Source organism: Anser brachyrhynchus (assembly GCF_964034855.1).
Source record: "Anser brachyrhynchus genome assembly, chromosome: 16".
Classification (NCBI taxonomy): domain Eukaryota; kingdom Metazoa; phylum Chordata; class Aves; order Anseriformes; family Anatidae; genus Anser; species Anser brachyrhynchus.
Genome location: NC_137734.1, coordinates 2,667,201 through 2,680,084, shown reverse-complemented (window position 1 = coordinate 2,680,084; position 12,884 = coordinate 2,667,201). Strand labels below are relative to the sequence as shown.

Here is a 12,884-nt window from a genome sequence, read left to right as displayed (position 1 = left end):
GACAAGGGCAGCATCGGGGTGCAGAGAGGCAGCTTTGCTGGTTCCCCCTTCATCTTTCACTGCAGTACATTCTCTGTTCCATTCCAGCAATCTCTTGTGGACTGGGGGAACTGGTGGGGATATTGGCTAAAAGCTCCCCGCTGAGAAACTGCTGCTAGAGATGATCTAATTAACGATGGCATCGACTTTACTGATGCTTTATTACGCTTTGAATTGGAGTTTCCTTAATTGATACAATTTCCTTTCCTTCCCTCAAACCCGTCTCCTCTGCATTTTCTTTTTGTAAGGTGCCCCCCCTATTTACATTGCAGGGATTTTGTCTTCTTTGCCAGCCGCTTTTTTTCCACTTTGCCTTTAACTAATGGAAATATAATTGCACACGCATCTGACGGCAATGACGGCTGTAATTAATCGCCTCCATATCCCAGTTCCTCTGCTTATTGCTTTACTCAACATTATCATTGCAAGGTCAGCTCTGGCCTGCAGAGAAAAGATCTCTGATGGAGGAAAGGGCAGGCAGGAGCGGGGGCAGGTGTCGGTGCCTGGAGGCAGGCTCTAATGGCCCAAGCCAGGAGACCCATCACCTCCAGCCCTTGCTAATTGCAGGCTGAGCTTCTCCATCCGACCTCTGCGATGGTTGCTACCACGAGGAAGGAACCAGGCTGCCCTGAGCCCGCTTTTCAGCCCGCGTCGGCCGTGATGTGGGATGGAGCCGGGAGGAAAAGCCCTTAGGGAAGAGGCTGGGACCAGCCTCCACCCTGGGAGTCGGCTGGAGCCCTTCTTAGGGAAGGCGCGGCACGAGGACGGGGTGGCTGCGGGGCTTTTCCTCAGCGCCCAGCCGAAAGAGCATCCTCCGAGCACAGCGGCACCCCGCAGCCGTGCGGGCAGGCCGAGCGCCCCGCGGGTGAGGCCGGCTCCGAGCCTCCGCGGGGCCTCCAAGGCTCCGCCTCCGGAGAGGGGAGGAGAGGCCGGGAGCGGCCCCGGCGGCTCGGGGCTGCCCACCTGAGCCTCGCTTTGCGGGGTTGGGACCGAGCAGCCTCCGGCCCCGCGAGCCCATGGGGGGCCCGGGGAGGGTGCGGAGCTCCTGCCCCGCTCGGGCTGCCTCCCGGCCGGCATGGAGAGCCTGGGCGGCAGCCTGAAGAAGAAAGCCGCGGAGCTGCACTACAGGGCAGAGGTGATGATCGCCGGGGAGCAGCTGAGGTAGGAGGCAGGGCTGGCGGGGGCTCGGGGCTGCACCCACCCGCGGGGGGGTCCCTGCTGTGCCCCCCGGTGCTCGGTTTGCTGAGCACCCCCCCCCCCTTCTCTGGCACCGAGCTGCCGGAGAAGCAGGTCCTTCCCCGTGTCACCCCGTCCTGCTGCTCAGCACCGGGCAGCTCCTGCCCTCCGCCTCCGGGTGCTAGAGGATCGCCCGGCGCTTTTGGGTGGCAGCGGGTTTTCTGCTCCTCCGGCATCCTGCACCACGTCCAGAGCCTGCTGCAGTGACACCGGCACCCTGGGGACACTGAGAGCCTGGGGACACTGAGAGCCTGGGGACACTGAGAGCCTGGGGACACCAGCACTCTGGGGACAGCCCTGCCCATGGGGCTTGGACTTTTGGGGCGATGCAGGAGGGCGCTCCATGGGTGCCGCGTGCCTGAATGCGAGCAACCTGAAGGGTCTCGTGAAAAAGTTGCTTTTGGGAACTTGCGCTGTTTCATGGTCCCGGTTCTCAAGCAACTTCTGAGCTCTCTTCTTAGGAAGACTGAAATAAGTTCTGCTGTGCAGGGCAACCCGTGTGGCTGAGAAGCATGCTCCTTGTGCGTCTGGGGTCGGCAAAAAAACCTGCCTCTAAACATGCAGCTATAGGCTTTTCTTGCTCTCCAGCAGAGTTGGCTTGCTTGTATCTGGAGCTGTTCTTTTTTGCTTTGAAATGTGGGTGGGAGCTAGGAAATATATCCCTGAATAATGTGAAGAGCCCGGAGCCCATGTCTGTTAGCACCAGAATCCTAAAATTACCTCTGTGCCACTGTGCTGTCCAAACTCAGTGTTCATGTTAGCCTTAGCTTTATTAATTTGCGTTGTATTAAGGACTGACAATTTCCTTCTAAAGATTAGGGCTCCATTCTGGAAACACAGCCCACGTCCAAGGTGGCTGGAATGTAAATGTGCAACAATGGTCAGCCACATTTCCGTTGTCTTTCCCAAATATTGCCTGCATTATAAGTGAGGTTTAGAAAATGAGCTTAACTTTCTTGTAGGGAAGAGCAGCAGCAGATCTAAGTGCGTTGCTTCATTTCAGTAACTCATTGCAAGTGACGCTAAATTATTGCTTTTTCCATCCCACGGGCAGGGCAGGCTTATTCATATTTATATTTCCAATGTTTTACTCATCTGGAGTGACTGTGGTCATGGGCGCTATAGCCTGGGCCAAAGGAAGGGGTCAGGTATTCAGAAAATAAACTAACTGAGCCATGTGTTAAAGCTGCAATGAGTGGGTGTGCAAGGGCAATGATGTGACATCCTAGCTCTTTTTACTGGTCAAGAGCATGTCAAATCCTGGAGCATTTTGACATTTGTGACTGTAAAGAGGAGATGGGGGTACAATAAATCTATCTGTGAAAAGAGCTTTTCTACCATCCTGTGCACTGCCCTAGTTCTTATAAGCAAGGAAAAGATGCAGTGCAAATGGTACATCCTTCTGAAAACCCATAACACCAACTCATTTTTTCCTTCCAATATTTGTCTAGGAGCTTCAGTCCTCACTGCTAGTGCAAATGTGCCCTCAGGCTTTAAAAAAAAAAGCCATTTAGCTTTAAAAACACAGGACATATGTACTTTGGGGAACAAGATGCAGATACTTTTTGAGACACCCGTATAAATATTTTTTTCCCTGTAGCTGGAGTGTCTGGGAGTTTCCTGGTTTGAGTTAGGGAGCTCCCAAAATCCCAGTTTTCAGACCCCCTGCAGCAGGTTGCAGTCCTGAACTGAACCTTGCTCCTCTTGAAGCCCTCGAGGTTCATAGCACAAGTCTTGTGGGGAGCGGTGGAGGGAGCTGGGGTTCCTCGGCTTGGAGAAAAGGAGGCCCAGGGGAGAACTTATTGAGCTCTACAATTACCTTAAAGGAGGCTGTATTGAGGTGGGGATCGAGTTCTTCTCCCAGTCACTGGTAAGACAAGGAAATGGCCTTAAATTGTGCCAGGGGAGGTCTAGGTAGGGTATTAGATAAAATTTATTTACTGCAAGGGTTGTGAAGTATTAGAACAGGCTGCCCAGGGAAGTGGTTGAGTCACCATCCCTGGAGGTCTTCAAAAAACGTGTAGATGTAGAGCTTAGGGACATGGTTTAATAGTGGGCTTGGCAGTGCTAGGTCGAAGGTTGGCCAGGTGATCTTAGAGGTCTTTTCAACCTGCATGATTCTGTGAGTCTAAGCTCTTTGTTTCCTAGAGGACAGCAGGTGGCTTTCATCCAGCATGACTGCACTGCTCTTCACTTGTGCTTTGCAGGTGATGGGTCTAAATGCTGGGGTCTTGGGCAGAGCAGTCTCATCCTTCTGCCTTGGTCTGGGCAGGAGCTTGTTCCCAGTGCAGAAAGTCTGGAGTCTGCTGCTGGGCAGGAAGGTGGAGAGCTGGACTCCAGCAACCTGCTGCCCAGTTCGTCCAGCCGAAAGGAGAATTGAGTGACAGCAGAGCACGCTGCATGCTCGAGCCCCTCTCTTGTATTTTGGGGATCCTCCAGCTTGGCGGGTAAGGAGGATTTAGTGCCATGAATCTTCCCAAGGCCAGTTGGGTAGGTATTGATGGGGAAACGGAGGCACAGAGGCTGGATGACCTTGCTGAGGCAAGGGCAGGACTAAATGCCTGCGTTGTGTTCCCCTGCTTGCCCTTGGATAAGGAATCACGGCACCACATAAAGGAGCCTCGCAGACTTCTCCCGTGCATGCTCTGTAAGCCTTGATCAGCAGATCATGCTGTTGTATCTACAAAAAACCTCAAACATTTGTTTTCCCTGTTCTCCACTTCCTGCCCTGCCTCCTCCTTGCTATTGTATTTAGCCAAACAAACCTTTGTTCCGTCTTTATGGTTCTTTGGCTTCCCAGCAAGTTTGCGAATCCCTCTCGGTTTGCTTTGGCTGGAACGATGAGTCTGTTCAGTGTCGCGGTGCATTTCCCAGCTGCACAAGAAATGGCTGCACAAGTGAGGGGTGAGGAAATGCTTCTTGGGGATGGCCAGGGATGAACTTATCCTAAAGAAATTGGGGGGGACACTGTGTGCTGTGCTTGGGGCTGGCTGCCGGCTGGCTGCCTTCGCTTCCACACAGATGTTGCTTCCTGGTCCACGGAGGGGGAAGAGAAGTTTGGGTCCCAAGTCACTCCCCATCAGAAAGACAAAAATATTAATTTCCACTGATATCTTGGTGCTGTGTTTGACAGGGTTGCTGTGTCAGGCATTCCTCGCGTCTCCTGCTCTCGGTCTTTTTGTTTCAGCCGGGTAATCTTGCATGAAAATCCCAGTAGTTTTACTGGGTGTTGAGTGCTCTTGGGTGGCATTCCATAAGCGAGGCCCAATTAGTCATTTCTAATTGCAACAAATGGCTTATCTGCACAGAGATATCCGGGAACAGCTACTGCGCTTTGAATTCACACCCTTCTGTAAGCTGGGTTTCTCAAGTATAGACAAGTCCTTGTGCACTCCTCTGGGGATTCATCACGGTCAGGTGAACCAGCTGTTCTCCAGTAACTCTGCTAAGCTGCATTAATCACTCGGAGATGTGAAATATACTCAGGAAACTTATACCCGATCTTGGACAAAGAAAAGGGAAGGAAGGTTTTCTCCTACGAAGAACAAAGTTGTGATTTCAACTGCTGTCCAGGACTTTCCAAGGTGGTGTTTTAATTGGATACTCCGACTGAGACGCTGTTATACAGAGTGCTAATACTTTGATGCTTTGAAAATTAGGTTCGCTTCGAGGTTTGGAGCTGAACCTGCCCTAGTTTGTATCCCTGGCTGAGATAGGGGGTCCACAGGAGGTGCTTGGTGTGGCAGTCACCAAGTGAACTTCTGGCTGTTATTCAGAAGATCGTGCAACGTGGTCAGAAAGCTGCTATTACACTTTTTATTTTTTTTTTTTTTTTAGTGCTGGTGAAAGAGAAGCCTAAGAAGCAGAGTTGCTCTTGCTGGAATTGCTTTTTGAGGTTTAAGTTCAGTTTTCTTATATGTGCATTTAAATAGAAGGAAAATAAAACACATCTGTACCTCTTTGAATGGGCTGCCACAGTCATGCAAAACTCTCCCCTCCCTAATGTGCTTTTGCAGGTATGGGAGTGCAGCAAGCTGGGTTCTGCAGTGGTTGATTTGTAAGAATGTTCCTCTCCAGCAGCTATTTTGCAGATGTGCTCTTGTGGCTGGTGCTCCCTTTTACTGAGCACTCAGCTTTTTATTCCCCCCCCCCCCCCCCCCCAAGATAGGAAAATAAAAGATCATTTGGATGATGTATCTTCAGGGTCGTTCATTTATATTTAATTTCTGTGGGAATGCAAACTTCAGTTAACGTCCTTGAGATTTTCACCTTGGCATTTGGGCTGCTCAAGGCTCGTTTACGCAAGCAGGAGGTGATGGGGAGCAATGAGCAGCGATTCCGCCAGCTCCCGGTGAGGGGTCCCGCTCTGCGCCAACACACGGGGCTCTTGGTGCAGGACAGCTCTCACTTCAGGGATTGCTCTGGCTGTCCAGCTCCCATGCAGTAAACCCAGCACCCTTTCCAATACAAGGAAGTGCTCGTGTTGCTGTACGTCTCTGATTCAGGCTCTTGGTTCCAAACTGTGTGAAATGTGAGTGCACAGAAATCGTGGAGAGCGGAGCTGCGTGGTTGGCAATGCGCCCCAGCGGTGGGCATCCTTCAGGGCGCTGGTAACAACCAGTGGGACTTAAACTCTTGACTCCCTCGAGGGTTTCTTAGAATTTATTTTCTGTTTGCGCTGCTGCAGGTCAGCCTTTCAACAAGGTCATGCAGAGGGAAGGATGGTGTCTTTTTAGTGACCTTGACGAAGAAACAAGTCGGTTACGCAGCGCAGTCTGTCCAAAGCAAGTGCATGCGAAAGCAGCGTGCTGGCTGCCAGACCAGGAACGTTTCATAACAGTTGGCTGTCATGTTCCAGCAAGCATCTTATCCTTGTATTGTGCCTTTATTTATTTATTTAATGTCCTTTTGAAGAAATAATATGTACATGGGAAAGGTTTTGGCACGTAGAAAATTTGTAATAGTGCATTACATATGCCTCCTTAATGTTTTTTTTTTTTCACTTGGAAGCATGGTTACGAAACAGTCACAGCTCCAGTGGCTTTGTTTTTCCAACGTGGTATATAGGCTGCTTTAGAGGGGTGTCAGCCAAGCTGCTCAAAGATGCAGTTGACGTTATGCCCTTGTGTATCTGAAGGACACGATCTGTCTCCTCTTAGTTGATGGGGAAACATAAGGACAGTGAACAAGACCACAAGGACACTTGAGCTGTGTGTCCTCCACTGCCTTGAGTCTGTGGGCAGCAGGGCAAACTTCTCACAAACTGCGAACAGCACAAAAGATCTATGACACTGCTGCTCCAAGACGTTTAAACCCCACTTTATTCCCTCCCTGACAATTGTTCACAGTAGAATAGTTTCAAAATAAGAATGTATATGTATTTAAATCCTAATAATTTTTAACAGTACTTCTTTTCTGAAAATCTTTTTTCCCCTCCCCTGAAGCTCTGTGCATTTCCTGCAGTATTCTGAAATGTGACATTTTTGGTTTAGTCATTTGTGCTGCTTTCTTTGTGTCTCTGCATTGTCAAATCCTGCCATGTTTCTTTGGGTGTTACCTGGAAGGTCCGAGCCTATCTATTAACAATTATGTTGGCTTGTAGTAGCCTGAACACTAATTGCAGCAGTCAGTTACTACATTTTTATCCAACAAAGGTTTTATCTTAAGACTTTTGAGACCCTGGCATTTGTTAATCCTATAATGTAGGATAATCTGTTATTATCTGATAGATTTCAGGATATTTAAAATTTCTCATATGGTGCTTGCAACTATTGTTCAACAGGCTGCCACGTACGATGTGGTGTCTACAAAACAAAGGAACCTGAGGAATTAAACAAAGAACCACTGCAGTGATTAATGCCTTTGTAAAATACACTGGCTTGAGGCAAAACTGTGAATTGGAATAGATAACTTGGAACCAGAAATGTCCTGAAGTTACAGAGAAGATATTAATTAAACATCTCCTCTCTGAGTCTGCCGCATGCACAGGGCGTTTTTCAGGGTGAGCGTTTTGAGAACAGCAATGACTACAGGGCAGAAGTCTGGCTGCCGGTCAGATCTCCTGCCGGGCTGGGTTAGCTTTGGCATGAGCACACAAGATCTCTGTGCTTTGCGGCTCGCTCTGTCGTTCAAGTCTTCTTAAATGTCAAAGCTGAACCCACCTGAGCGACCTTCACTCGTATTCATCTTTCCATCAGAGCTGCAGACCAGCCACAACGTCAGGGCTCTCAGGGTAGGACGCTTGTACTTCTGGTGAAATCTGTCCCAGTCTGTCCCAGTTTGAACCAGAAAAAGTCAGGACTACCGCTGGACCGAAGGCAGCGCTATCTCTGAGCGAGCTGTCTGTGGCTGGCTCGTGGTTCGGATCAGTTTGCTCGTGTTTGCTGGGGATTATTGGTACAGGAAAGCACAGATCTGCCTGGCATTCGTCCTTGTTAGAAGAAACAAGGGCTCCCATTGACGGTCCCACCCTGAGCTCCAGCCTTTAGGCTCCAGCCTTTGTCCTGGTGGCAGCGACGTTCCTGCTCCCATGCTTATGGGGAAGGAGAGCTCGACACAGAACTGTGCCAAGAGGACAAATATGTGTGCTATTATTTTGTGTGTGTGTTTTGGCCCTTCTTCACAAGCTTCAGTGAGCTGCTGCGTATTTTTCAGGGACCTGTTTAGAGCAAAAAATCTTGTGTGGTTCAACGTCTGGTGCAGGCAATCACCAAATCCACGCAGTGGGGGTAGGGAGAAGGGGATGTTGAAGAGAGGCTCCTTAGGATGGGCTGATGCAGTCTAGCAAAGCGAAGAGGTTTGGTTGAACTTGTTAGCCACTGGGTGCTTGCCAGAAGTCCCATATCAGCAGCAGTTTCTCTAGGCTGGGCAGGTGCTGGGTGCTGGACTGAAAGCTCCCTGCAGCGCCAGCTGGGCTCAGCAGCCGTCTTTCTCCCCAGGCTTCGCCTCCACGATGGGAAGCTCATTAAGGACAGACGCTACCACCTCCGAACGTACCCCAACTGCTTCGTGGCCAAGGAGCTCACGGACTGGCTGATCGACCACAAAGAAGCCCCAGACCGAGAGACGGGCATCCGCCTCATGCAGAAGCTGATGGACCACTACATCATCCACCACGGTGGGTGGGTTTCTCCGCCACCCACTGAGCCTCCCCAGGGGGTGGCTGCCTGTCTGCTCACTGCGTGTGGCCGTCAGAGGCACGATCAGGTCCCTTTTTGTGGCCATCCCATGGGCGAGGGCTCCTGGGGGTGATGGGCAGGCTGGATGGGGTCGGATCAGAGTTGCTGCAGTGCTTTGGGGGATGCGCCGGTTCCCTGTCCTGCAGAAAGGGAATAGGGCTGGGTGTTGGTAAAAACATCTCGGGTGGCTTTTATCTGAAGGTGATTTCAGTAATTCCTTACCTGTATTCACCTACAGCAAATGTACCAGCAGAGGGGTGGTTATTTTTACAGAAGCTAGTCTAGCTCGTGCTTGTGCCAGGCAGGAGTGGAAGCTGAATGACGATGCACGCTTCCTATCCACAGAAAAGCTCATTCTTTCCTGTAGGGGCCCAGTGTTCCCCACTTTCTCCATTCACGCCTGGGTGGGACAAGAGGGGGTGTGGAGTCCACACCATCCAAAACAAATAAACAAACCAGCTGTAAATCTGGGGGCAAAGCTATCCCTTGGAAATTAGGTGTGTGATGCCATTTCAAAGGCTTTTCTTTGGAACCTGTTAAAAGAAAAAAAAAAAAAAGGGGGTGGAGGTGGAGAGAAAAAAAGAAAAAGCTTCATTCCCAAGCCCAACTCGTAATATTCAGGCTTTGTTCTTTTTAATATTTTTTTGAACTCCAGACAGTTTTGGACTGACCCATGTCTCGCGCTGCGGTCTGTGCCCATCCCCGAGCTGCAGAGCAGTCACCGAGGTCAGCCCTGGCACATGCACCTGCTGCAGCCCTGCCTGCACCTCTGCCTTCGCCTTTCTCTCCAAAAACATGCACGGCACATCCTTGCTGCAGGCCCTGGTCCTGGGTGTGCAGCTGCTGTCACTTCTGGCAGAGCGAGCTGCTTTTTTCCTCTTCCTTTTTTTGAGAGCCCAGAACCTCAGCCCGCTGAAGGCTGTTCAGCCTTTGGTTTTTTTATTTTTTATATATTTGTAGGCTGTGCCTTCTCGATGGAGGCAGTGATGCTCAGACTGCCTACACGCTTCTCAAAACGTGTGGCCGTGCTTCTTCCATGTTAGATGAAATATTGAGAAACGGTTGGCAAAGAAGGGGCTTGAGCGGAACAAGGTTCCACGTCCAGCTTTCAGCCAAGCATCCAGGCAAGGTGCCCAGGTGTTCAACACAGCTGGGGCTGCTTCCCCCTGCCCTGCCATTGCCTTTGGAAGGCATCTCCTACTCGGACAGGCAAGGGCAGAGGTGCTTAAATAGGAATGTTTGCAGTTGCAGTGAAGATTTCCTCGGATTTCTAAGATTTTCCAAAGAAATCTTAAGGCTTCGGGCCTATTTTTTTTTTCCTAATAAAATAATAAAAACAGATTTGTTTTCTAGGGGAAGGGAAGCTTTATTCTAATATGAGATCTTTGGGACACGAGCGCCAGTAACCTGGTGCGTGGTGGCAGTCTGTTGTAAGCTGAGGAGGTGGAAATGGATGCCAGACACCAAATTCAACCCTCTCTTCCCCCATCTTCTAGGAGCTGCCTTTGACCAGCGCAATGCACTCTGTTGCTCCTTGCTGGGTTCATGCCCTTTGTGTTACGCTGCCTTGAAAAAAAATAAGCCCTGCTGCTGTGCTTTATTGCAAACGCATAACACCGAAGCAGTGAGTTCTCAGTTATCCATTAACGCTGAAAAGTGATTATTTTTCCATCTCTCCAGCCAACAATTTCAAATAAAGCCATTAGTTAGCTAAACCTCCGCGGCTGTGGCTGCTGGTGCTGCTTTGATTGCTTATCGTGGGCACGTCCCTCCCGCTCCCGCGATAATTCCTCGCAGAACACCCACGCTGGCTTTCCGGCTCACCTCAGGACCATTAATTTTCGTTAGTCCTATGGAAATCGGGCTGTCTGCTAACCGCAGCACTGCGCTAAGTGCTTTGCGATTGGCTGCCTAAACTGTTCGCCCTCTTCTCCGCTGGGACGCAGAAGGCAATAATTATCTCGTGCAGATTGCTTCCTGTGCTGCCTGGTGTGGTGCACGCTGGTGCTCTGTGACACGCTGCAAACGTGTTAGGCTTCACACAGCAAAATGCTTTGGCTTCCTAGGGGTGCTGTCCTGTAAGATTTTGTGCTCAATTCCCATCTATCACCCAATGGCAAAGGCATCTAAGGCACCACTCCTTTCAATTAAGATGTTCCCAACTTTCACCTTTCGAAACCACCGTCCCGACCTGCCCTCCGCCTGATGAGTCACGGGCTTCGGTGTCCTGATTTCCCACCGGGACGACTGCTCGGGAGGAATTAGGGACTCAGGATAATCTGACAGGCTTTGGCGTCGTCGCCAAAATGGGAATGAAGTTTTGCCAGTTTGCTCGGAAGGAGGAACAAGCGTTAAAGTTTTCACAAGAAGTATGTTACATCATTCGGATTTTGCTCTGGTGTAGTACATTACTTCAGTGAGGAAATCAGTGTGGTTTTCTTTGTCTCTCTCTTCTCTCTGGTCTACTTTTCTTTGTTTTCTGGGTATCTTCTTTATACCATTTTTATCAGTGAAGTTTTTCCCTTCTTCCTTCAGACAGATTGACCTGAAGCAAGGCAGGCTGACTTATCTGAGAACTGGACTGTGATTTCTATTTTTTTTTTTAATTGTAATCTAGGCGTTTGTTGTAGGCAAGTTTATCTCAGAACTGTATCCCAAATATTTGCCTGCTGAATGTCACATGAATTTAATAACCATGCGTTTACAGACTGTGTTCTCAGCCACAAGGTAAATATGAAAGTGGGACTTTCCACAGTGATTGGTTTATTCCAGTGTGTGCACCTAGCTTTGGAGGAAAGAATGAAAAAAAAACCTCTGTTGAGGTCAGCTTGCCAACAAGTGAATCGGGCAGGGCTGGCAGAAAATGGTGTGGAAAAGTTTTTGTCATTATACCTTATAATTTGCAAGTAGGTGGTCTGGGATTTTGGATGCGGTGATGTAGGGTTTTTTTTCCTCCCCTCTTCCAAGTCTCCATAAACACGGCAGTAGCTTTCTTTAGAAAAAAAAAAAAAAAGTTTCTTGAGACAATTCTGTTTGTTTTCTTTTAGTCTAAACCTAAACACCAGCATTCAAATTAAAATCAACAATATCCCCATTCTAACGAAGCAATTTAGTGACCGGGTCAAAGTGTGGCCTCAGAGCCAAGCTTTCCCAAGGCCTCTTCCACGGGGCTGACCTCTCCCACAGCCCTTCGCGATCCCCTAATTCGGGGACCGAGGGCTGGGATGCTGGTTGTTGCAGCGTGGTCGAGAGGCGGCGGTCAGGGCACTGCACAGCCCCTGGAGCTTCTAACCTGGGGATAAAGCTGAGCCTGTGCCCGGTGCTGCTGTCCGTCTGTCCCGTACGGACTGACATCCATAACACTCACGTCCCTGCCCTGCGCTCCTCCTTCCAGTGTGCGACGAGCACTCGGACTACAAGGATGCCAAGCTGCTGTACCGCTTCCGCAAGGACGACGGGACCTTCCCCCTCAACAAGGACGTGAAGGTGTTCGTGAGGGGGCAGAGCCTGTACGAGAAGTGCGTGAGTCCTTCCCTGCCCCCCGGCGAGGGCTGCGCTCGCTGCTGCTGCTGCTGCTTTGCGGCCGGGACCCGCAGCCACAGCAAGCTTCGCTGTTTCTTTTCTGTTCCCCGTGCTGCAGCGTTGGGAAATGATGTTTTCTGAGCCCTGCCACGGGACAATTTGGGCTCGCAGAGGTGCTGGGCTCTCAATTCACAGCTGCTTTGATGTGGTGCTGGGGGTTGGTAATGGGGAGCACGAGGGGCCAGGCTGCAGGCTGAGTGTCCCCAGCAGGGACACGTCCAGTGGCCGTTCCCAGTGCCCCCACAGCCCCAGCCAGTCACATCCACCAGCCCTGCTCGGCTCTGTCCCAGCAAAATCGGCAGGGCACAGGAATGTCAGGGCCTTTCTGGACCTGGCTCCTTGCGCCTCACTTAGTGTGTGCGCAACGTTTCTCATGGAAAAACATTTATAATAATTCCTGGACAGTAAAGGCAACTCCCTCCACTTCCGAGTGTTTGGTTTTCTTGGGGTTGATTGTGTCTGGTTCCCAATCTGAATTGTCTTCCTGACACCCGAGGAATCTGTTTGTCAGACTGGGTTCAGCCTCGTACCGCCCTGTGGACCCCTTTTCTTTAACAGCCTCTTCCTATTTTCTTGATCCTCAAAGCAATCAGCTGCATGAAGTGGCACGGAGGGAGGTGTCCTCCAGAGGATGGGGTGGTTTCTGCTGTCCCCATCACCTCTGGCCGTTGGGCATCGCTTGTGGTTTGCTTCTGCTCCCAGCAGCAGCCAGGGCGAGCATCCTGCGTCTCACGGCTGAGGCTGCTGCACCCTCTCGTGGAGGCACTGGATGTAGCTCTCCCATGCTGCAAAACGAACGTGGCCTTACCAAAACTCATCTTCTTCACCAGTTTGGCATCAGCCGCTCGC

The 12,884-nt window shown here is 50.5% G+C and overlaps 1 protein-coding gene across 1 annotated transcript in view; it reads left to right on the top strand.

Moving 5' to 3' along the window:
- Positions 1-291: 291 nt before the first annotated feature.
- LOC308178759 (DEP domain-containing mTOR-interacting protein-like) overlaps positions 292-12,884 on the top strand; it is a 17,077-nt gene continuing 4,484 nt past the window's right edge. Inside the window, 3 exon segments of the mRNA XM_080557817.1 lie at positions 292-1,200; positions 8,214-8,392; positions 11,848-12,107. Coding sequence (XP_080413943.1) covers positions 1,115-1,200; positions 8,214-8,392; positions 11,848-12,107 — 525 coding nt within the window. The 5' untranslated portion in view covers positions 292-1,114.